We start from the raw sequence: 24,593 nt of genomic DNA, 5'->3' as shown, positions 1-24,593 counted from the left end.
CCGCAAGGACGCCTGCGACTTACACGTGGCTAAAGCAGATTCCCAGATGGCTTCGCAGCTTCCCTTGTATTCTGTTTAGCTTTCCCGGCCCCCGCGGTCATTTCCCTTTTCCACCTGCCTTTCCCCTTCGCTCCCTTCCTGTCCGTCTTCCCCCTGCTCTCCCACGCCGCGCCGCTCCCTCCCCACGGCCGCCCCATCCCGCACCCCTGCAGCCCCTTGCGCTCCCCGCACTCACGGCATCGCCTCCGCCTTGCAGCTCGCACCGGCCTTTGCCCGGCTGCAACGCGAAGTGTCGCAAGCGGAGGGCAGCTGAAAAGACAATCAGCGCAAAGCCGGGGAGCGCCTGCAGCTAAACCTGACAAAACCCCGGAGAAAACACACTCTGGTTCCAGCTGGAGCATGTGACGGGATCGAAAACCCTTTGTATGCCTCTGTGGGAACAACGAGAGGGGGGAAAAAAGTAAGTGGTGACATGACGAGGCAGCAAAGAGGCGAAACGTGGGACTAAGGGGAGGAAAAAGAAAAAGGAAAAGAAGAAAACAGGAAACCCCAGGTAGATTCTTAGAGGCATTTCACATGTTTTTTTAAAAGTTGCACTTCCTTTGAGTTATCTGTGCTGGAGATATTTTCAACCCAGCTCCGCTTCCCTTGAAAGATTAATCTGGCATTCATTCAATTCTCAGATGAGCTTGCAAAACGTGAAAAGAAGCTGCAAGTGTCACTAACATGTAGGACCAGCCTCAATTCTGAGGCATCTTCCGTGCATCTTCCTCCCTGAGGGGTGTCTCTTGCCCTCTCCCTCCCTCCTCACCTTCCCTGACCTCCCCATGGCCAACTCCCAATAAGAGCAAATTTATGTTCCTTCCAAATGGCACGGTAGGCATTTCAAAAGTACATAGGATCCTGATCATGTTGAGAGACTAACTTGTGTGGAATCTCATCCAAGGACACCAAAGGGGAAGATTTCTGCTTCACCCCTGGGTGCACATCGTGTGCATTGTTAAAAAGAAACGCTCTGTTTGCTCTCAGACGGAGCAGTGGCAGACCTGTGTCCCCTTGGCAGGAACAACAGCCCTGATCTAGGGACAGAAACTGCAGTAATTTCAAAATTGATGACTGCACTTTCACAAAATGCACTCAAACCACTTTTTCCATTGATCTGACGACTCCGGTTACTCAAACAGCTCCTCAGCTACTTCCTGTTCTGCTGGAGAGCTCAGCCGCTCTGCTAAGCAGCAGAGAAAGAAACCCAGTTCTAACTTTGTTTTGAGGTCATCACAAATAGCTCTGGTGGATGGTTCCTGTTTTTGTTCCAAAAGTCTATTTATAAGCTCACTCCCATCGGAGGGCATGGCAATCTGACCTGTGCTGCTCCCTGAGATGCTGGTTCAGCACAGTTGCTGAGCTGAGCCCATGCACCACAGCTGACATGGTCCTCAGCTCTGAGCACCAGCGAGCACAAGAGAGGGGAGATTCCTTCTTTGTGCCACATTTTGTTGCCGTGCTGTGCTTCCCAAAGGATCCCTGATGGAACCAGCTGGGAGGGGAATTTTGCAATGCAGGCAGATCTCCACGGTCTGGCCATATATAAACAATGCACTAACCCAGCCCATATGTGTGTTTCATGTTATTCTTACTCTGGATCAGATTTATCCCTCATGCAAGCCCACCAGACTCAACGGAGCTACAACAGAGTTGACTTAGCCCAATCTCATTCCAGTCTTGCAACTGAGATGAAGCAACATTCTAGAGCATCAATTCTTCTCCCTAAAAATGAGAGGAAAGCACTGTTTGCTGGCCCTGGTTCCTGCAGTAGCAAAAGAAGACAGCAAGGGACCAGCAGACAGCAGCAAATAAAACACTTTCCAGTGAGATCAGCTGGAACCTCTGCTGCAAAGTCAGCCACTGAACCTACACCTGGAGTCTCCCTTGCTTGTCCAAAAACCACAGGATCTTTCTGAGATTAGTGGTGAAATCTGTGGTTTATCATTTCCCAGGATGAAAAATAAGATGTCTTTTAGGGGTTTAAAGGGATTAGCAGGTATTTTCCAAAGTGTTTTATCTTTGGAGAATTTATTCCCTAACATCCTAAGCTGTGCTGCTTTAGAGACGTTAAGTGCCATCACATTGTTAGTGTTTCCTGGGCCAAAGCTTGTTTCTCAAATCCCCACTCCGTTCAATAAACACTGACACCAAGTAATAACATTCACTATGTGTGTTGTAACCGTGTGTTATGTTACAGCTGGCCACGCTGTCTAAACTGACTTACAATTTAATTCCCAAGCAAGTAACTTAATTGCATAGTGTATGGAAAATGTTGCTGTTATTATGCAAGCCTCTGTTTTCTGACAATAGCCAGTAAAGCTGTTTTCCTCCCTTAATTTTATATCCTGGAAATACTCTGTTTGTTACGCCAACAGTAGTTTTAGCTAGTTTTCCAAAGGCAGCTGCTCTCCAGATGACCATCTGCATGTTGTACACAAGCTTTGCCCTCCTGGTGTGATTTCCATGAAGTTAACCCTGCGGATGAAGCACCCGGGAAAAGTGCACAGCCCACCAACAGGAAGAGGGATACACCCAACATCCATGCCTTTGCTTTAGGGATGAATTCCCTTTAAACATGTCATAGCTTTAAGGGCAAGCTCAAAAGAGGAATCCTAGAATCATAGAATAGTTAGGGTTGGAAAGGACCTCAAGATCATCTCGCCTCCTTCCCCCTGGAGAAGCAAAGACACATACCTCAGCAGCTGGAAAGGAGAGAAGTGAACACTGCAGCATCTTAATTCAAGAGGCAAACTGGAGAACGTGTCAGCATATCCAATGAGAGTAAACTGAAATCCAAATACCCTTGTTGCTGCTAGAGAACACCTGGTGTCACTTCACACAGCACCTCTGCACCATTCAATGACAAGGTGGCATAGGACAGCTCAACAACCCTGTCTGGTATTTTCTGAGCACTGTCAGCCTAAGAATCATAGAATCACAGAATGGTTTGGGTTGGAAGGGAACTTAAAGCTCATCCAGTTCCAACCCCCTGCCACGGGCAGGGACACCTTCCACTAGAGCAGGTTGCTCCAAGCCCCTGTGTCCAACCTGGCCTTGAACACTGCCAGGGATGGGGCAGCCACAGCTTCTCTGGGCACCCTGTGCCAGCACCTCAGCACCCTCACAGGGAAGAATTTCTTCCTAATGTCTAATCTCAATCTCCCCTCTGTCAGTTTAAAGCCATTCCCCCAGGTCCTGTCACTACGTGCCCATAGATCATTGTCCAAATGCAATTGTTTAGTTGGAAAGTTGAGATTTTTGCTAAATCTTACAATCTGCACTGGAGCGCTGGTTCTGCGCTGCCTCCCCACTATAAGTTTAATATCCTTAGAGCTGTTTTCCCATCTCCTGGCAGCTGCCTGAGCCAAAAATCTCTGAATCACCTTTATCTGTAGAAGAAGTGATTAGTTTTCAAACTAAAATGGACAGGGAAATGGTGTGAGCCTCCATGTGCTGTTTGTATGGTCCCTGTTCACTGGTGACTGCTCGTATCTCTATCTGTGCCCCTAGCTCCATATTTCCCCTGGGAGCTGAGCTTGGATTTCGGCAGAGCTGCGAGAGTCGGATGCCACCTGCCATCCCAGGCCTCATGCCCAAACAGGAAGGCTGATTTCATTTTGGTTGTGTATGGGCTTTTTGTTTTGGCTGGGGCAGGGAGGGAGAGCTGGCGTTCTCCGTGTGTTACATGCTCTGCCCTTCTGGCCTTTCTTTCCATTCACTTCATTTCTCAACCAGGAGAAGCAGCTATTTCAATAGTCCATTTGCCCACTCCTGCAGTTTTAGCGTGAGCTCTGCCTTGTTCTCACAGCCCCCAGCCCTTGCCATCAGGTGGCTGAGACTCCAAGCTTCCATCTTTAAAAATAAAGTACATTTCTAGCCTTCTGGCTTGCAGAGAAAAGCCTGAAAAGTTGTCCTGAGTGCGAGTTAAAGGCATAAAAACTAGGAAAACAATCAAATAAACACAGCAGTTCCAAATAAACTCTGAAACATTCGGTGGTTTTTAAGGCAATCCCCATTGTTTTGGGGAGAGCTTGAGTTGGCAGTGTTTTAACAGTAAGTGCATGGTCGAGGGAGCTGCAGAGCTGGTACATGCACTGTGGCCTCTATTCCTTGTCCTGTTGCAGGCACTAATCAGCCCCATTGCAGGGGGACCTACAACTTAAGAGTAAGTGCAGAGCCCTTGCAGCTCCCATGGGTGCCTGGGCCAGCAGGGAGCACAGCCAGCGCCTCGCCTCTACATCTCGATGTTAAAAGCATCCGTATCCTGTCCACACCATAAGATCTTCCCCTTCAGTAACACTAAAATTACAGCGGGCCAGAAAAATACTTACAAACCTTCCTATTGCAGGTAACCTCCAGGGTCTTCCCAGGAATGGAAGAGGTCTTTCCTATGGCCCCTGCCCAAGCGGGGCTGCTGCTACAAATTCTGCCATCCCACACCGTGGCATCTTTTTTCTCCTCCTTTTGTGCCCTAACCCTTCCAAGGCACACAGGAAAGGGGCTCAGAAGACACTCAAGGTAAATCTCAGCAAGGAAGGCTCCTCCCCAGACACCGAGGGATGGACTCCCCCTGAGGAAATGGCACAACCAGGCAGAAAACTGAGGAAGAGTAAACTTGACAACGTCATCGTACAGCAAATGTGTGTTTTCCTTCCCCTCTGCCTGGGGAAACTCTGCGGCACGTTTTGGCTACAGCAAAGTAATTACTGGCTGTTTGCTCGTTTCCCTTTAATGAATCAGTTGACTGAGAGCGGTGTGAGTGTGGGGGGAGTGAAAGTCTGCAGCTCCTCTGAAGATTTCTAGATCAGATCTGAGGGCCCCAGGAGTTTGAGTTATTTTTCTAACTGAGGTTCGACACTGCATCCTCCGGAGAAGCTGCCAGTTATCTACAAACCCTACAGCTCTTCTTCATTTGATACCACAGGTTTCAGTTTGAATCACAGCAACATGTGGTTGACCTCAGATTAAAGTGCTTGCTCCATGGCATTAGACTTAAAGGTTGGGAGCTGGATGGAGTATGGATTTGTCTATATCAGAGCTCAACCAGAAAAGCACTAGGGGAGAGGAGATGTTCAGGTTGGGCTGAACGCAGCTAAAATTGTAGGGCTGTGGAAGGAAAACTCTGAAATGTCTCATTTGGAGCCAGAGCAAAAGGAGGTGTTTTATTTCGGGTTATGTAAGTACTAAAAAACCTTCTCTCTTTTCTTCTTGCAACATGTTTTAGCAGGGAGGTCAACTTAGAAGTGAAAAAAAAAATGCCATTTTGAATCAAATCTACATTTGAAATGCTTGCAAAACATAAACAAACCATTCCCAAAATGAAACAGTTCATTCTGAAAGTGTCAGAATGACACGCATGGCTATTTTTAACTTCCCTCCCTCTTCCCCCACCTCTGTATTTTTTTTCTAGGCCAGAACTATTCAGAAAATGTGTCTGAATTTGTGAATCATTTTGACTCCCCCTCCCCCTTGACATTTGCTGGAAAATCTCCTCTCTGCCAAAAAACTGCTCCTCCAGCTCCAGCCAGCTCCTACAATCTTCTGTCCTGCCAGGGTCTGATGGATGGGGCTGCGGGTCCGACTGCCCTGGGGATACACCACAGATGGTTCAGAGGAAGAGTGGGTTGGGAGGGCAAAGCCAGCATCTCTGCAGGCAGGGATGGGCTCTGTGGCACAGATCAGCCTGACTCTCCGTGGTGGCTGCCCTGAAAACGCCTCTCCTGAGGCTGTCAGGGAAGCAGGCTCCAGCAGAAGCCACCACACAGAGGAAGTTCCTCATTGGGCTGTGGCTTCTGGATGTTAGGGGAGTGCTCTGAGTTTTGGTTCTCTTGGAAAAACCTTGCACTCAACGCCAGGCCCCTGAAGGTTAAGGGGATGTACCATGGCAGGGCTTGGAGCTGCCTCCTATCAAGTTTATGGGAATTTTGGCTTTGGTTTCAATGGCAACATGACAGCTCTGAGGCTTGCAATGCAATATACAGGCTTGGTTCTTTGCAGCCTGGCAGTTTGTAGAACAATTTCTGCCTTTGCGACGTGAGTGTAAATGTTACCACTCTCACTTGGGAGTGTTTTGCTCCTACCCTGAAACTTTTAGCAAGTGGAAAACTTGGATCCCTTTCAGTCCTCGCATCCAACCTATCTGTAAACCTTGCAGATTTTTTCAGGATAACAGAGGTCTTTCCAACCTAGCCACCCGACTAAAACTCACCTCCAGGGCTCATCACCTTATATCTCAGTTTCACATCTCAATAGCCTTTCCTCTGCAGGCTTACTCTGCAAAGGTCCGCCAAATCCACTGCTGAAAGATGGCTTTGTGAACCTGTCGTTCGGCCCCTCTGCAGCTCTCATCCTCCTCACCTTGACTCCTTCTCCTGAGGTGCAAGTCTGAGCTGCTTGGCTTTTCTTTCAAGGCTGTGATTTATTCTATTCCCATCACTTCTTATTTCAGTGCTGAAAGGTCAACTCCTGCGTATGCTCAAGCATGAGATCAGCCTATATTAAACAGGCTCCTCTGAGATTTCTCCCTTCTGGGAAGGGTTCCCATCCACAGGAACAAACCTGGGATCTGGAACTGCCTTTAAGCTGCCCAGAAGCTCAAAGACCAAATATGAGAGCTGGTTAGGCTGTACAATACAGGGACAGACAAGAACAGACAAGGTGGCATCGTGCTACCTCTGCATTTCTCTCTCATTACCAGTGCAGCACATGGTCAACGTTATGGTCACTTGTGACCACCTGGACTCCCATGCTTCCTTGGCTTGAAAAGCCATTCCAGCAACAAAGGGCAACATGAGAGAACAGGGACCTTGAGGAGAGAGGCCAAGTCCTTTCTCTTCAAGATGAGACACAGATGAGGGGCTCCTAATGGTGGAGGAGCTGAGCTACAGCCCTGGCCTCAGACTGTTTGTTTTAACCTGCTGTGCAAGGGGGTTTCCATTAGAGCCAAACAACATTAGTTGCTCCCTCCCTCTGGGAGAGGGTCTGGTTCAGTTCAGAGCTGCTTTTCCAGAAGTTCATCTTGAATGTATGAGCTTCCCAGAGATTATTTTCAGTGGTGGTACATCTTGTTTGTGTGTGAGGGTGGGAATGTGACATCCGACCAGGCAATTCTGTTCACGTTGCGAAAAGATCAAGGTTAGTTCCCACTCGGCTAAAAGTACGGAAGGGAAATACAGGATTTGTCAAGCAGGGAGAGATAAACTGGATTGGGAACATTTTATATACAAATTCCTAGGAGAACATGAAAACAATGGAGCTGGGAGAGGACACTCGTCAGGGTTTTTTCAAACAATGGGTTTCATATATTCTTTTAAAATACAACCGTAATTCAGGTGGACAGAGATAAGACACAGTTCTAAAATCTCTTTCCTTTGTTTCCTTTCTGGACGCCCTGGTCTCCACCCCAGTAAGACATTCCTACCACGAAACCCTAGGGTGAAGGGCTGTCAGCTCTAAGTAAATACAGCTCCAAGGAGATAATAATTAACAGGCTCTTTCTGAAGCTGCTTGGCAATTGCATTTCTGAGGGCCTCCTACTTCTGTGACCACATGCCTTACTTTCCAGGTGTATCTATTACTGGCAGCCCGACACTGCCCTAAGCAGCAGGAATGGGGGTTGCTGCATTGGGATGCAGTGTGTGCCAGGCACTGGCAAGAGCAGGATGAGATGGTGGGACTCAGAGGCCAGTGTGGTGCCAGCAAGCGGTGCCCTGTTCTCCTTCTTCTCGTGCTGTGTGACAGGCACCTACCTGGGCAGGATCCCATGCTCCCATCTGCAACAGCACCCAGAGGTGGAAATACCACCCTGGGCCTTTCATGGCCACTCTGTGTGAGGACCAAGGGCAGCGTGAGCTATGAGGTGATGCTGAACTGGCCTCCATGGAGCTAAGCTGATGCTATGCAGGCATGGATTAAAAAATAAAAAGGAATTGGGCTCCATTTCAGAGTTCAAATAAATGTCTGAACCTCTGGGCACTGATTCAGGCTCATCTCTAATTATATCCCAAGCTCAGCCTTTTAACCAGTTCTGTAGTCCTCAGCAAGGGCCACTTTGCAGCAGTTACTTGAGTTCCTTGCCAATCTGTCGTTGGATTTTCCACTTGACATTATTAGGGGATTAAGTTGTTTGTCTCAGCATCTTTTATCTCTCCTGTTGAGTTTTCTACAAACAGACCTTAGGCAGACCAGAGAAGATAGGAGGAAAAAAAAACCCAAACGCTTTCAAGATATAATCCTGGTTTGGGATTTGTCGCTATTATTGTATAAACTTATTACTTTGGATATGTAAACTTTGTTGACTCCTTTAATATGGAATGTTTTAAAGAAAACTTTAGGCATTACAACATGTCATTGGATTATACTGTCCTGATTCAGCTACAGCTGTGGAAGAAATATATAACAGGAGATCCTGTGGAGTTATACATTTTAGACTTAGATCATCAATTGCCATAGAGAAGATAAAAACAAATGTAGCTGAGCCTGGAAAGAATGTTGCTAAAATTGGAGAAGCGTTTAATGTGAGTAGCCTAGGGGTGCAATAACTTTGCCTGTAACTTAACAAAACCCACCCACATAAAACATACCAGGAGTGATTGCAGATTGGACTCTCTGATCTGCAGGCTGCCAAAAATGCAAACCTGACTTTTTTCCCCTTCCTACAGATGCAGGTTTGAATGGTCCCTGCAGAGCGTTAAATATATATTACCCATAATAGCAACCTTATTACAATTGGACGTGTTGCTAATTCTCCCCCGGTTGCTCTGTACCTTGCTTGCAGTGGGAGGATGCCCCTGGACATGTAATGGGGCTTGTGGCTGCCAGCAGAGCAATTGCTATGGCCCACATGGTGAGAAGGAGCCTGCTCACCTCCTCCTCAGCCCTGCCCCTCCTCGTCACCCCACCTTCTCTCTTTTGAGGGCTCCCTCAGCCACTGCATTTAAATACCCGTTCAATGAAAATGTTTTGAATGTGTTTAGCTCACTGGGATAAAAGCAATTCCTACACCTCCCCAGAATGCCTTCTCAAAGTGCAGCTGCAGCAAACAGGGCTCAGCGGTGAGCTGGAGGCCGGGCTCTGCTCTGCCCTCTTCCCGAGCAGCAGGGACTGGAGATTGTTTAGCAAGGACCAAGAAAACAAACACCCAACCCTAAAATGCACTTTCCAAGAAGTCACCCTGCAGATCCTTCCCTTTACAGAACTCCTGTCCCCAGAGGCTCTGCAGCGCTGCACCTTCCAACAGGCAAAACCCCCATGGGGACCACGTCTCTGGTCCATTAATTCAGTATAATGCTGGATTTACCTCGAGATGTAACTGGATACATGCAGGGGGGAGCAAGGTGCAAAATATCAAGGACCAAATCTGCAGCACGCTCCTGCTGGCTTCGGTGGAGCTACAATAGCTTTTATCAGCATTTTATCTGACCCTAACAAAAGGAGCGAATTGTTTAGCAAAGGAAGAGGGTTCTTTGATTCTATCTTGCTGCAGATGAATTGCCCAAGCAAGGGCAAAGGGACAGGAAGCGAAGGGGGAGGAGAAGGAGGTGATGCTGAAGGTAGGCGCTGCCGTTGTTTAGCCCTCTGCTAACTTCCACTCGGTGCTGCGTTTCTGCTGTCCCCTTCTGCACACACCGACGGGGGGCAGAGGGTTGGGCCTGCTCCCTGGCGGAGCCATCCTCCCAAGACATTGTGCTGGTTACTCTTGGTATTGACACATTGGTCTTCATTCAGGCAAAGCCCAAAGCATTCCAGCGGCAGGGAGTTCCGTGGCAGTGAAGACTGCAAGGCTGAGACCTGCTTCACACAGCCCAAGAGCACTATTTTCCAAGACCTCAAACACAAGACTTAAAAGTCAAGGATGAAAGCCCAGAAGCCAAAGATGAAACCCTAGGCAAAACTCACATCAATTCAACGAGGTCCACACCACGGCAGCTGCAGGTGCTGACCTCTCTCCAAAGCAGATGTGTGAATTCAACAGTGAAGAGACAATCTGATTCTACCCTTTGAATGAAGCCCATTAAAATGTCCATCAGTACGTTACTCCAGAGCCCATATATGTCTTTCAGGGAGACGAGGGATGTTTTACTATTACTTAAAACCACAACGGTGCTGAATACTAATGCAGTTCCTGTTGTGTACTACTGATCAGATAATACACTGTACTGCCTACAAGAAGAAGCTGTAAGTGCTGAGCACTTGTTGTTTTACCCCCTAGATCTCCTTCCAAAAGCAATCCTTGTGTTTTGGCCAGCAATAAATCTTAGATCTGAAAGGAAGAATTGAATTCCTTCTACTGGGCTGCCTCTTCTTCCACGTCATTAATGAAAAGAATGTTCTTTACTATAAAAAACTCACTTCTTTCTCCTCATGGCTGAATTGTATGATCACATTGAAAAGAATATTGTGAGAGGGAAGAGGCTACTATGGGTCTTAGCAGCTTACAGCAGCTTCAGACTCCAATATTGCCTCTCTCTGAGAAAGTAAGGTCAGGAAACAGCAGCACTCAGTCAACGCAACCCATGGCTGACTATTGCAGTGAGGATCTCCACAGGCGTGCAGCCTGTGGTGGTGAACTCCAACGTGGCTGGGAAAGATGAAGCTGCAATCTACATTTTCCAAAAGCTTGCACCAATTCGGAGTGCATTCATGGCACACACACTTGGGCTGAAGCTTGCGGCCGGAGACCCTGAGCTTCTGCACATACTCACACCAGCTCATGCTGAAAGGCACTGCTGGGTGATCACCCCTGTTACACAGCAGATCACACACTTTGCTGCCTGAACACTGATTTAAAATCAGCCAAATCAGAGGCACTTGCTTTTGAAGCTGGTAGAGCTCAGACTGAAGCAGCCTCCTGAACCACTTGTAGCTGTTGTGCAGGTTATGCATGACCTGGCTTTTTATGGAGCTGGATAAGAATGACATTCTGATAAAGTTTATAGAAGACATCCATGAGGACTTTAGAAACACATTCCTTTGTCTTAAGCACACTTCTGGGCTAGTCCTCAAGATCTCATCAGAGAAGAAAGGTGCCTCAGGAGGAGACTTATCCTAAGGAGACATCCAACGAGGCTAAGCAAGATGACTTCCATAAAAGGGCCATTTCAAATGACCTATTGTCCAAAAAGTCACACTTGAGAATAAGAGATTAGGCTGCAAAGTTACTCAGAGATTTGAAAATGTTAACATTTAGTTTTCACTGTCTGTTAAATATTAACATATCTTTCTTAGAAAGCTTGGCTGGGCTTCATTGGAAGAAAGCAGGACAAATTTACTGCACAAATTTACCTACTGGTATAAACAAAATAATCTCTAACCATTACAGAAGACTAATCTTAGCCAAAGTGACATTTAACATCACACAGAGCTGCCATTATTTCTCTAGTGAGTTAGAACAGATTTACATGTAAAGAAAACATGAGCTCAGCACTGGCTCTCAGTCAGTGCATGGCATGCGAGAGCTCAGTGCTGGGCTAATATTTTCTTCGCATGCAAATCTGTCCTAACACATTATAGAAATAATATGGAAAACATGAGACAGGTGCTGACGATGCCTTGTTTGGGTTTTGTCATTGCAAGGCTCTAAGAAGGTAAAGACAAAACTGTTAAGTTTCCACTGATCCAGGGTCTTCACTCTGCAGACATTCAGCTTAACACCCAAAGGGTCCACCTAGGCAAGCTCCTGATATCCTGCCATTCCCATCAGAAAGGGAAGAAACCTGGCTGTTTGGATGATGGGCTTAATGTTTGTTCTTCCTGCACCTCGGAAATGCTTTGGGCTTTTTTCCCCCACTTTTTATGAATGCTTTCAGTGTGAAATTGCTTGAGAAACAAAATACGCAAGAGACGGCAGCTGTGCTAGCAAGTAAGTCCCTCTGTGAAAAGGATCTGCTACGTGCCATGTAATTCCTGTGCTGTCAATCATGGAGAATGTGAGCACAGAAGAAACCCTTCCCAATGAACTTCAAAGTGCTGATGAAAATGGACTTGAAATAGCACTGTATGTCTCTCATTGGGTAACGGCAGCATCTTCCCTTAGCCTCTGTGGGTGGAAGCTCATAAAAAAGCTGCTTATTTCCCAAGAAGGCCACATGAGTAGGTAGGAGATAAGCTACCAAATAGAGAGTGGTGCTTTGTGAACTCCTTGGAGTGCTCAGCCTCCATCTGCAAGGAGCCTGAAGCTCTGCCCAGCCCATCAAGCACCAGAGGGTCCTGATCTCGTCCCAGCAGACAAAAGACACTGTGCTTTCAGTCTGCTGAGTGTGGGGTTCCAACAGTGGAAACACAGGGGTGTCCACCTCATTCTCCTCTTCCTTCTAGTCTTCCCACAGCAGGGCTGAAGGAAGCTCCATCCTCTGGTAGCTTACCTAGCATGCCAAGCATTTTCCCTGGTCAATGATATGCATTAGTACAGTAACAGTCACTCTTCAGAGCAAGCAAGCAGGGCCCTAACGTGCTAGACATTATATTGATACTAAATTGGTGATACCACTCACAAGCTCATAAGCTTAGTAGCTTTTAAGACAAATATGGTGGGAGGAAGGAGTAGAATACATAAACACAGCCAGCATAAAGATATACATTCACGGGGCTTGCATGCATCACCATAGCCATGTGGTCATGGTTTCTGTTACACGGAGACTTCCTGATCATGGTGACAGCTAGGAATGGGAATGAAAGTGTGTTTAATTTGACTGATTTTTATAGGAACAAATCGGGAGCACTGTTGTCAGCTTATGCCTTGGAACAGGTCAAAGAGAAACAAGCAAGGGTCCCACAGGCCCTTGGCTGACACTAACCCCTTCTGAACTCGGCTCCTTTCAGAAATGCGTTACAGCCATTGTGAGTCAAAGAAATAAATCAATTAAAAAGTCGCCTGTCAGCAGCAACCATTAGCTTTTTCCAAAAGCTCTTGCTATTTTGCACAGGTTAAGGGAAGCCTCTTGCTCTGAGCAAGCTGCTCTGCCTGTTGAAAGCAGCAGAGGTTTCACAATCTACCCAGAGTCGCCTGACTGCTGTTCTGCCGTAAGTCCTTGTGTTTCCACAGCAGCTGTGGGAAAGCCGGGAGGAAGAACACTGCACTGTCTTGCACTGGTTTTCCAGGAGGGTGGTTTTTTCCCCTTGACATGTCGTTTTGCTATAGTATGCACTTGCACAATTTCTGCCTTTCCCCCCATGTGTCTGTTGCTTTGTGTCTAGCTGCTGAGGAGTTGACCAACCAGGGGATTTAGGATGAGGACGACTCACTGTAATGACCAGCATCGGAATATCTTTTGCTTAAGGGGCACAGCGAGCTTCCAAGCCAAGCCTCCTGCTGCTAAGCACACCTTGGTCTATCAGCTCTTCCTTGGAAGGAGCAAACAGGGTTCCCCAGGATCAGCAAAACTCATAGACTTGTATTTTCCCATTGAAGTCAAAGGGAGTCACAGCTAGAACGGGACTCAGGGTGTAAAATCCCCCTTAGGAGCAGGGCTGCTGCCTCAGGCTGCCTGTGCCACATGGAGCCTGAGACAGGGGAGCACGTTCTCAGTCCCCTACGCTCCCAACCTGTGTGACCAGCCAGGAGGGGAGAAGTCCTCTCTCAGCATGAGATTTGCCAAGATGGAGACAGGCATCTCCCAACAGCCACTGTGTGCCCTTGGCTTGGGCAGTGGGTGAGCAGAGGCACCTGCTCCTTCCCCAAACTGCCCATGTCACTGTCACAGCGGGCACACAGCAGGCGCTGCTTGGCAGCACTGTCAAACCACAATGTCCCCATCCCAACGTGCTGCCTGGACAGGCCACCCCTCCCACACAGCCTGCGAAGTGTCATCGGCTCAAGTGTCTTTGAAACCTTGCAAGCATCAATAAACAAGCGTGGGGTTTCTCCAGCAGCAGCCCGCAGCCCGGGGAAAGCCACAGCTGCAAAAGCCCTTACGTGGAGGTTTACTCAGACCTTAAGTGGACTTGCAATGAGACAACAGCAAAATGTCAGATTGCTCTTACTGAGCACAAGCTCACAAGCCTGCTGTCATCATGGCAGGGCCACTGTTTCCCAGTGCTGCACAGCCCACTGGGCACCAGTGCACTCCAGGGACAGGCAATGCACTGAGTTAAACCATTCCAATAAACAAAGGCAGAGCCCGTATCAGCCACAGAGCTGCTCCAGGTCACCGTGTCCAAAATAGTGGCCACAGAACCTCCCTCCCTTTCGCCAGGCAATGTCATTTCTCACTGGCCAATTTGCAGGCCCAACCACAAATGAAGTTTCCTACCTGCAGAACAAATGGAGGATGAGTCCGTGCCAGCCGGAGGGACCTGCCCGCTTCCTGGGGACGCCAGGAGGAACTGCAATAGACAGCCGGACATCCCTAACAGATTTGCTTAGCCAGATGGCCTCCAGAAAGGAAGGGCAGAAGCAAGTCTGCTGTTTATCAAACCTGTAAACATGCTATGTGAGATATGGAGCACAGACCATATCTGCAGCAAGAAATGCCTTCCTGTCGCTTGTCATTACCTCTCCTCCAGGTACCAGAGCCGTCCCCTGTGCCAGCAGCACCTTCCTGGTGCAGACAGGAAGGACTCCCTACCTGCCCAGCGTTTATCTACTCAACCCCGACCCATGATGTTGGTTTCTGTCAGTTGCGGTCTCCCAGGATCTGTTTTGATGGAAAAGCATGACTGGCAGAGAGAGCTTCTCACACATTCTCCCTCATTACACAACTCGTTTCCAGACCCTGTGCGTTGTTAAAAGGAAATAGTGAGCTCATGAAAACAAATGAGTGTGCAACCTGAGACTGCTTCAGTAGCTGTCTTCTGCTGTCTTTATGGATTTAGAAGATGCTGCCAACTGGTACACAAAGTTGGGTGTTATGTATATGAATCAGCCTTGAATTACTGGGCACTGGTGCACAATCCTGCTGAGAAGCTCACTATAACCCACCAAAAGCCAGTGATCAGCCCTGCACAGGACCTGTGGAGCCCAGCACAAAGTATCACTTTGTGTAAATTAGCCCAGCTGCTCCTGCTGAGAGGGCTCCAGCACTGAAACACAAAACCAAGTGCACCTCCTCAGGCTGCCTGACATATTTTGGACCAGATCTTCATCTCATCTAGCCTGGAGTAGTCCCACTGAGCCCAGCAGAGTTACTCTGATCTTAGACCTGATCTGAGCTCGCTCTGATCCAGGCCTTTTGACAATACAAACAAGCCTTGCCTGTTCTCTGCCGAGCCACCAGCCTGGCTGAGCTCACTGGAGGCCATGGGAGGCTGTGCAGAGTCAGCTTGAGGCTCCAGGAAGCTTTCCACAAGAGCGTCAGGCATGATTTTGCCCATCAGCGAACTGTTTTCAGCAGCAAATCAGTGAGTGGGATCTGGCAGTAGGAACAGTCATTAGTATGGAGAATAGAGCAGAGATTACTACAGCTCATGCACACAAAACCAGCAGAACTTAATCAGCAGAGTGATTGTAGCAGCTCCCAAAGGGAGCAAGCTGATTCATCAGGCAAGAGCCCCAAGATACAAAACTGTCTGCAAAGACGATGAGCCACAGACTTGTAACTTCATTAAGAGTGCTTTTACTCAACTGCTTCTCCATCCTGAGCAGAACTGAGCCCGAGTTCTTGGAACAGGACAAAACAAATAGGAAAGTAAAGGTATTTATTTCAGCCTGCCGAGTGTTTTACAAACCACAGTCTGTCAGTTCTTCATGAGTTTGATACCTTCCCTTTACTTAGATATTTCCTTGCTCTCATCTTCCTCGTGTCATTGAGCTTAGCAAGAGCTTCCCTGTCATGTGTCTATGGGAAGTTAAACACAGCGAACCCACACCACTGCAAGTTGATGGGCCTTTATCAAACTCTAAGATCAAGGCGCCAGTGGGTTGTCCTGCATTTTTCAGGGGTTGTCAGAGTGAGGCTCCAGAGCTGAGCTCAAATCAGTGTAACGTCTCACAGCCAGAGGATGGGAGAGCCCACGTGCTGGTGGGAGAACCTCGTGATGCGCAGCCTGCACAGTGCTTCAGCCCTCCGGATAAATGGTGTGACAGCTCAGGGCAGAGCGTTCAGACGTGGAATGAACTCCCCAGGTGACACAAGAAATCCCAGGAGTGTCTGCCTTTGGAAAGCACATCAAAGCCCTTCTCTCTGAGGAGACCTTTCTGCTCTAAGGGTGATACGACACTGCTGCTTTCTCTCACCTGAAACCTCCCAACCAGCCCCACAGCAAAGATCCAGGAACAAATGAGCTTAATGTAAATACCAAATAAAAATACACTTGCCTAAAATATAAGATATGCCACAGCAAAAAGTGTTCTTCAAAAGGGGGAATTACCAGAAATTCTAGAAATTTTTGCTTCCACGTGAAAGGCATATGGACACTGTGATGATGGGCATCAGTATAAACTTTAACAGGCAGTTGGCCCACACAGTTTTGACTCCAAGGAGGAAATAAATTCTCCCTTTAGGCTCATGTAAACCATGGGAAACCTCCAGCACCCAGGGAAGCTGTGCTGACGGAAAGCTGAGGCTCCTAACCACATGTCAGCAGAAGGCTGCAGTCTGTGGGTGCATGTTAAGCGCACCAGCAGGCAGCATGCAGCACCGGGGAAGCCTCGCAAGGACCGTGCACAGTGGGATGGGTACAGATGCTCTCTCCTGCCAGCAGGGAATTTTCAGACTGGGAACAGGGATCAGCTTTTCATGTGAGCGAAATCAAATGCCGCTGAGCAAATGGAAAGTTTCTCTGCAGACCTCTGCATCGACAGACCTCTGCCCTCCCGCCGCAGCTCTGCCTGCAAGCGGGGATGCTGCCAGCCCTCGCCCCACCTCCCCAGTGCTGGTGCAACACTCACCACCCGGGGCTTCTGCTGGTCCAGGGTCTGCAGGAAGGCTGGTGTCTGGTCCAGGGTGCGCTCGGGGTCGCTGGAGATGTCCTCCTCAGACTCTTCCCAGGATGAGGAGAAGCCCGTGGAAGAGGCTGAGGATGACGACAGCTTCCGGACGGGCAGGCTGCCGGGGGGCACGGCGCCCGCCTCCTCCTCCGGGCCCCCCAGGTCCGTGACAATGACAGCGGGGATGCTCCCGCTGATGGCTGGGCACTGGCCTTCATGTCCTGTGGGGGCCACCACTACCTCACCTTGCCGTGGCGCAGGCCCTGATGGCTCCAGGGGGCTGCTGCCTGCTGCCAGCCCTACAGTCGGGATCACCACCGACCTCCCCGAGGGCTCTGCAGCGCTCCGCCAGACTTGCACCCCACCAACATCAGGGGCCTCACTTTTCTCATAGGCTTGTGGCTGGGATCCACTTCCAAGTCCCACCATTGGCACCGTGGGGCTGGCAGGTCGGGATCGGGATGGCCGGGGGCTCCGTGGCGGCTGGGCAGCAGAGCTGTGCGCTTGGATTTGTGCCTCGAAGAGCCCCACTTTCTGGTTCACCTGGACATTGTGCAGCTCCCGCTGAAGTTGCCGTGCCATGGGGGGTCCTGGCTGCCCCTCCTCGCCCCGGCTGCCACGCCGTCCCCTGGGGCTGCCCGGCTGACGCGGGGGCTCCTCAATGGGTGGGAAGAGGAAAGCAGGGCCACGGTGCGGGGAGCGGGGCGACCCGGGGGCCGGGCTGAAGACGGGGAGCGGGCGGCAGCTGCCGGGTGTCTCCGGGCCCCTGGGCAGCACTTGTCCTGGAGGAGGCGGCGTCTTGCTCCTGCTGCTTGTCACCTCGCTGTTGCTATTCATCATCACCAAGCTATTGAGTGCATAGCAGTACACGGCCATAGTAGTCAGCTGGGGCGCACAGGGGGGCCGCCGCCGCTGCCGCCTCGGCGCTCAGGCTCCTTGGGGCTGCCGAGGGTCTTTCCACGCCAGGACCAGCAGCATCACTGGGAGGAAGCAGGGGAGCTGGGCTGGCCGCGGCCTGCAGCTCCATAAAACAGGGCGGCTGGGGAGGGAGAGAGAGGGAAGCAGTGAGAATAGCTCTGCACCCCCCTTAAGCTCACCCTCCAGCTGTGCACACAGCTGGCCGGACTCTTCCCTTCCTGTGTGCCCCCCCTCCAGTCCCTGCACACACCTTCCTGCATCCCCAGTGTGCCACCCCTGGGGACATGGCCCAGCCTGGTTATCAGAAGGGTTTGAGCCAAGGGGAAATCAAGTCTGGGGCTGTTTCCCCCTTTTCCTGCCTTCCCTGCCTTCTCTCCAGGTTGCCTGTGGAGGCAGCTGCAGCACCAGCGTCGGAGAGGACACACGATCAGCAGCTGTTCCCACAACAGAAATTGGGAGTTGTGGTCAACTGGTGTGAGCTGAAAGAAGGGAAAAACTCCAAACAGCTCCCATTCGCCACCTTCCAGTTTGTCACCTCTGACTGAGATCAAGTCTCCAGCATGGATTTCTGCTCAGTGACACACATGAATGTCCCCTGCTTGCAGTTTTCTATGGTGTGGGACCACGTCTCCACCACTGCCATAACTCGCCATGTGCAACAACACGGCTTTGCACATCTTCACGCGTGCCCTGCCTAAACATGCCTCCCTGTGCACGTCTGCCTTCGCTGCACCCGCCTCCAAGTCACAGCCAGACCCCACACAGAGATGTGTGGTGGTGTCTGCCCTGTTCTGTGTGTGTCTGTGTGTAAGCATGTGAGAGACTCGACTTCTGTAGCTGGCTCTCCGTGCCCCTCTGCACTTCAGTGCACCTTCCTTCACGTCCGTCTGCTCCACATGCCACTGGAGCTGCAACCCCCATCCCATGCTGGAGCACGAGAACTCACGAGGTCTACCCAAACACGCTGCCTACATGAGCGTGCAGGCATGTTTACGCACACGCGTGCTACCTCTGGCTATGGGTGTAGATGTCTTTGGCAGCACACGCGTGCGATGCTGTCAGGGGTACCCCTGTGCATCCCCCTGCGCAACTCCTCGCAGGTAAATGCCCACAGGTCTCAGCACAGCCCGCAGTTACCAAAAGGCTCCCCATCACCCCAGGCACTGCTGGGGGCAGCGTGCGGCTCAGCAGAGCCCGGGCAGTGCGGACACCCACTCTTTGCAGGGATCCCCGGCACTGCAACGCGCCCAGCAAAGCGAGCACCGGCACAAGCTGCTCAGCCAGATACTGGGTGTGGGACACCCCCCTCCGCCCCGGGGCACCCCCCTGCCCCTCCGCCCGGCCCCACCTCGCCCCTTTCTCCTCCCCGGGGCGGCAGCTCCAGGGTGCCCCGGCCGAGAGGTTGGCCACGTCCCCGTCCCGTATGTCGTCCCCCCCGCCGCTTACCTGGGAGCAGGGTCCGCGCCTCCCTTAGTGCCGCCGCCGGCCGCGGGGCGCAGCGGGACCCATCTCCGCGGGCGCGGGGCTCGCTCCGCGGGTCCAGCCGGGTTTCCTCGCCCCGCGGGGCAGCGAACGGGCCGGGGGACGCCGGGTTCTCCCGCTCCGCGCTCCGGCTGCGCGGGTGGCTCCGCGCTCCGGCCAGGTCCGCGCTGCGGCCCCGGCGCCCGCTCCCGGTGCGGCTGGAAAGGCGGAGAGAGGAGGAGGAGGAGGAGAAGGAGGAGAGGGAGAGGAGCGGCGAGGAGGAGGAGGAGGAGAGCGGAGGGAGGGGGTAGGGGAGCAGGAAGGAAGTTGTGAGCCTGTCTGGGGTTGAACTCAGCGGAACAAGTTTCTTTTTTTTTCTCTCTCTGCTCGCTCGGCTGCAGGGAAATACTGAGAAAAAAAAAAAGTTTCCATTGTTAACTAAGAGAGAAAAAAAAAAACCCCACACCGCCGCCGCCGCGTGTTGGCCGCTGTGGGTTAAAGACACACGAAGCTGTTTTCCAGCCCCGGCCGGTCCCGGGGTGGGGGTATCCCCCCCCCGCCTGGCATCCCCCCAGCTTCCCCCTTCCCGCATCCCGCCTTCGCACCCCGTTCCACCCGCATCCCCGGAACGCGGAGCTAACGGCCGCCGGCTCCGCAGGCGCCCGGCTCGAAGGCACGGAGCAGCGCAGCCCTTCGGCGCCGATCCCCCTCCCCAGCCACAACCACCGTCTCCCTCGTCCTGCTGCTCTTCAGCACTTGGGCATCCGCACCCGAGCCAGGATGGTGCAAAGCCCCCCCTGCCCGGCGGCACGGCTTCGGGTGAGCGCGTCCTGTGGCGGGGAGATGAACCCCACAGCCCCAGGCGCCAAACACCGGCGCTGTAGGCACATCCTCTCGCCGTGGCATTGCCCCAGGTTTAGGCAGGGCCGTAGCTAACCTGTGCTGGCCACTGCCCGTGGTAGGCCACACATAGCTCTTCCCGAGCTCCTGCGGCCCCCAGGCACGGGTCCTGCTTGGCAGAAGGAACAGGGTCTTGGCTGTGGTACAACATGATTTCTGTATCAAGATAACTCATTGGAAATAGCTGTCCGTACGTCAGCACCTCAGGAGAGCAGGCGCTGCCATCCGCTCTCAAAGGAGTCGTCAAGGTCAAGCCCAGATGCAGTTTTGGGGTTGGTCTGCACTGGCCAAGGGGAGGCAGAAGGGAAGAAAAGAACAGCAGCAGTTTGTCTCTGCTAGGATTTCACAGCTAGGGATTTCCCCTAGAGAGGGAAACTGATGTCACAGCGGATCAGCTTCTTGTAATTAAGGTAGATGTAATTAAGACATAACCTCTAGAACATAAACAGAGGTAGAGAGGTCTCCGGATCTGCAGAAGGTGTGGGTTGCCAATCCCACAGGCAGACAGACAGAGACACCCAAAATGAGCTTATGTTTGTTTTTCCAGTAAAAGAAACGCTATTTTGAATTCAGTGCAGGAAAAGGGATTTTTAGACTCTTTCCACTCCAACCCGTTTCCTCAGTGTCTGTGCTCGGTCAGGAACTAACTGGTCTTTCATGAACTAAAGTATGTGATCAATGTTTCTCGGCAAAGTGCTGAGTATAATGGCACTATTCATGGGCACAAGCTTCCCCCTGTGTTCAAAGATCTGCAGCTTCTGGCCATCTGTTGCTCTCGCTCCCTTGTGTCTGCAAACACACATCCAAAAGTGGGAACATTTGGAAGAAATAATAAATCCAGAGTACAGGCAGGTATCTCCTTTTTGCATAAGAGCTGCACCGTGCTATGCTAACAGCATCTGCACGTACTTGCAAACACTGCCCACGTCTGTGTATGGATATTTTGACCTTTGGGGTTAAGAATATTTACACCAGTGTAACCACAGTGGGTGCTTAAAGCCCTTTCTTAAAGCCTCCCACAGTAAAGCATCACTGGACATTCACCCTATCCTATCACCAGTGGTGAATTCCCTGTGGCACACTGACTGATACAAAACACCCTAAGGGAAACCTGGCCTTAAAACACGCCAGCATTTTTGTCGTGTAGCAGAAATATGTGACATCCAGAGCTAGAACTGTTCTGTGGGCATTATATACAATTACAAGCTTTTCTTTACGAAGAAAGCACCTAATAAAAGTGGAAAGAGGAAAAAATCTAGGGATAAGCCTTTGACTTTTCATAATGGGTAAGTACAGGAGGGAAATAATTGTTTCCAGACTGGAGCCAGGCAGCAGTCCACCTCATATGGTAAAGAAAGAGCAGACAGCTTTCAGCACACTTGTTTTCAATCAAGTGGAAACCAAGCGTCTGAGGTTAGCCTAAATGGAAAGCATGGAAACAGGTTGCTAGTCTAATCCAGGGACAAGGATGGAGGCAAGAAAGGAGAAAAGTTCCTTTCATAGGCACAGACAGAGGTCTCCAGGCACTAGCTCTGCTGTAGTCGCTTGGTGCTGCCAAGGAGCCTTTGCCATGGCTTTGGTACTGTTGTGTTAGGTGCTGTTCAGAGAACAAAAAGATGGTTCCACCCTGACTCACTTGCAATCTCAGTGCACATTCTTCAACTGAAAGCCCAATGTTGGGTCTTGAAAGATCTTGCTTCTCCTTAAGCCATGTTCTTCCTTTGAATTTATATGTCCTGCTTCCAAAGAAAACCATTGCAGTGCTTGAGCATACTGAAGGCAGGCTGGGTTAAGGCAAACAGCTGGTCTGGCCAGCTTCTGTGTGGGCAACTTGTCCTCGTGCAAGAGAGTGGGGCCAGTAAAATAAAAAGGAATGCCCTCTTAGGAAGGGCATATATCCATCCACTGCAGCATGTATTTAGTCCTGAAATCAAGCGAGGACACACTTATAGAAGGGCATGGAGCTGTCCTAACTGCATAACATCTCCAACTGACCCACGGGTTACAACCATTTGGGGAAAGAAATATCAAGTTAATGGTTTCCCAGCACCTCGGTGTGCTTGAAGAGAGACACCTTAATGATCATGTCTTACCTCAGAGTTGTTGTCCCAGATGTGCTCGCTGAGCCCCATGACTAGTGTGTGGGGCAGCATGCTGGCTGTTTGTAGGGGCAGCAGCACGGGCCCTGCTGTGTGTGGATACGTGTTGGGAAGGAGGTTTGGCTGCCGGTGGGAGCGGTGGCTCTTGCAGCAGGAGCCGGATGAGAGGGCTGTTGGGCAGGAGCGGGGACCAGCTGTGCAGGAAGCGAATGCTGGATAGGAAAAGCAGACAGCACAGCCAAGGCTAGTTTACTCCTTTCAGCCTCTGCCGTGACCCTTCCTAACATTTTGCTTTCAGTATTGCTAAAACGTGCTCCTGGACAGAGTCCTCCAGAGCTAGGGGGGCCCTGGCAGACCAGTATGGTGCTGGTGACCCTCTCAGACACAAGCAGAACTGTCCTTTGCTACTTTATACACCCTCTTCCTCTGGAGTCAAGGGCAGTGTCCCCATCTTGAAGCTTGCCATGCTGAGCGCTTGGATAGTATCTAAAATGTCACCAGAGTGTGAAGATGAAGATGATGTTCACATCGTTGTGAGGGCCTGAGGCTTGGCAATAGAGATGTGTTCTACGTGCTTGGTATACTCGTTCTCCTGACCTGTTTTCCTTAGGGAAAACCCAGAGAGACATGTATTCGTTTGAAGAATCATAGAATCATAGAATGGTTTGGGTTGGAAGGGACCTTAAAGCTCATCGAGTTCCAACCCCCTGCCATGGGCAGGGACACCTTCCACTACAGCAGGTTGCTCCAAGCCCCGTCCAACCTGGCCTGGAACACCTCCAGGGATGGAGCATTCACAACTTCCTTTGGCAGCCTGTGCTAGTGCCTCACCACTCTCACAGCAGTGAGTTTCTTCCTTATATCTAACCTAAATCTCCCCTGTTTAACTTTGAACCCATCACCTCCTGTCCTATCGCTACAATCCCTGATGAACAGCCCCTCTCCAGCATCCTTGTAGCCCCCTTCAGATCCTGGAAGCTGCTCTGAGATCTCCACACAGCTTCTCTTCTCCAGGCAAGAAGAACCCCTTCCCCAATCCAAACCACAATAAGAAGTGAAAAAAAACCACCCCAAATCAAAATACCTTACCACAATGAGGTCCTGTCCTGCAGAAATACCTCCTTCCATGGAGAGGGGAGAACAGCTGCATGATAGGTCTCGGTCATCCAGTTCACTTAAATCCTTGGAGACACTCAAGTAATATGGTTTGGGCTGCAGAACAGGACAGAATGACCACAATCAATCCAATTGTAAAAAGAAAGAGACAAAATAATAACATCTAATAATAAAACAACTACCATCCTGAAGTACTCTCCTCCTTCCATTCTCCTTTTATTATAAGCTTCATTTTTTAGATTATTACTCTCTGTCATGTTTTGGGTTGGTTGGACAAGACAGCCTTCACTGTGTTTCAAAGATGAGTTGTCCAAACTGTCACTGCTCATCCAGTTCAGCATCAGAAAGACTGTCAGCATCCTTGCAATGGAAGCCAGTATTTTACAGCATTTCCTCACCAGTGAGTTGAATCTTACAATCAGGTAAAATACAGGAAGAAATGGATAAACACAGAGTTATTCTACAGTCAGCAGACTTGCTTTATGTTTATGCCAGTGTGATGGAGAATAAATCTGGCTGTATTTTACCACAGAAGACTCAACAGGAAGCACAACACTGAATTACATGCTGAGAACTGTCTGCATTCAGGTGAGTGTCACAGGCATGGCACACTTCTGGGATGGCTGGAGGCCTGAGAAAAGGCATGTTTATCTTGCACCAGCCCTTTTGCATTGCTTCAGTGGGAAAATAGGTTAGAAAGACGCTGGTTTTCTCAGCTGCCAGCAACCTCTGAGCTGGGTTACCTGGTCATTTGCCCCCCTCCTGCTACCCTATCCTACAGGAACACCTATAATGGCAGAATTAAGCAGTGACTGGTTAGCATTTTCTGTGCCAGCTCTTGTTCAGGGATCAGGAACACCATGCAGAGACACCTGTGGCAAGTCAATGTAATTTAGGGCAGTCTATGTACTGTACTCACGTCTGCCTGAGCTTGTACGTCCACCCAGGGCATAAAGGAACCAGTTCTGTTCTCTGGGAGCCTCCTCCACACATTCCTGCCTGCACCTCACCCCGTACTGTACCAAGTGCTACAGCTCAGTGCAGCCAAGAAAGCCAAAGGCTTCAGAGGTCTGGTCCTGGCTCTGCCCCTGCCACACTGTGGGGTGTTAGCAAGGAGGATTAGTGCCTCTCTGCCTTGTTTCACCTGCCTGTGAAACAGGGAGACATCCTCTACCTCCTACAGTATTTGT

The 24,593-nt window shown here is 50.4% G+C and overlaps 1 protein-coding gene across 2 annotated transcripts in view; it reads right to left on the bottom strand.

Annotated features, from left to right (window-relative positions):
• The window catches only part of ITPKB (inositol-trisphosphate 3-kinase B), a 68,901-nt gene extending 49,331 nt beyond the window's left edge, over window positions 1-19,570 (bottom strand). The window contains exons 1-2 of one of the 2 annotated variants that reach the window (XM_030499740.1): window positions 19,274-19,570; window positions 16,871-17,948 (exon numbers count right to left, since the gene is read on the bottom strand). In XM_030499740.1, the coding sequence (XP_030355600.1) occupies window positions 16,871-17,785 (915 nt within the window). In that variant the 5' untranslated portion in view covers window positions 17,786-17,948; window positions 19,274-19,570. Of the gene's footprint in view, window positions 1-16,870; window positions 17,950-19,273 lie in introns of those variants that run through there. The other variant, XM_030499741.1, reaches the window with a different exon arrangement.
• Between the last annotated feature and the right edge of the window lie 5,023 nt (window positions 19,571-24,593).

Source organism: Strigops habroptila, chromosome 10, assembly GCF_004027225.2.
Source record: "Strigops habroptila isolate Jane chromosome 10, bStrHab1.2.pri, whole genome shotgun sequence".
NCBI classification, from domain to species: Eukaryota; Metazoa; Chordata; class Aves; order Psittaciformes; family Psittacidae; genus Strigops; species Strigops habroptila.
The sequence above is the reverse complement of the archived record's forward strand: the minus strand, read 5'-3'. Positions and strand labels throughout refer to the sequence as shown.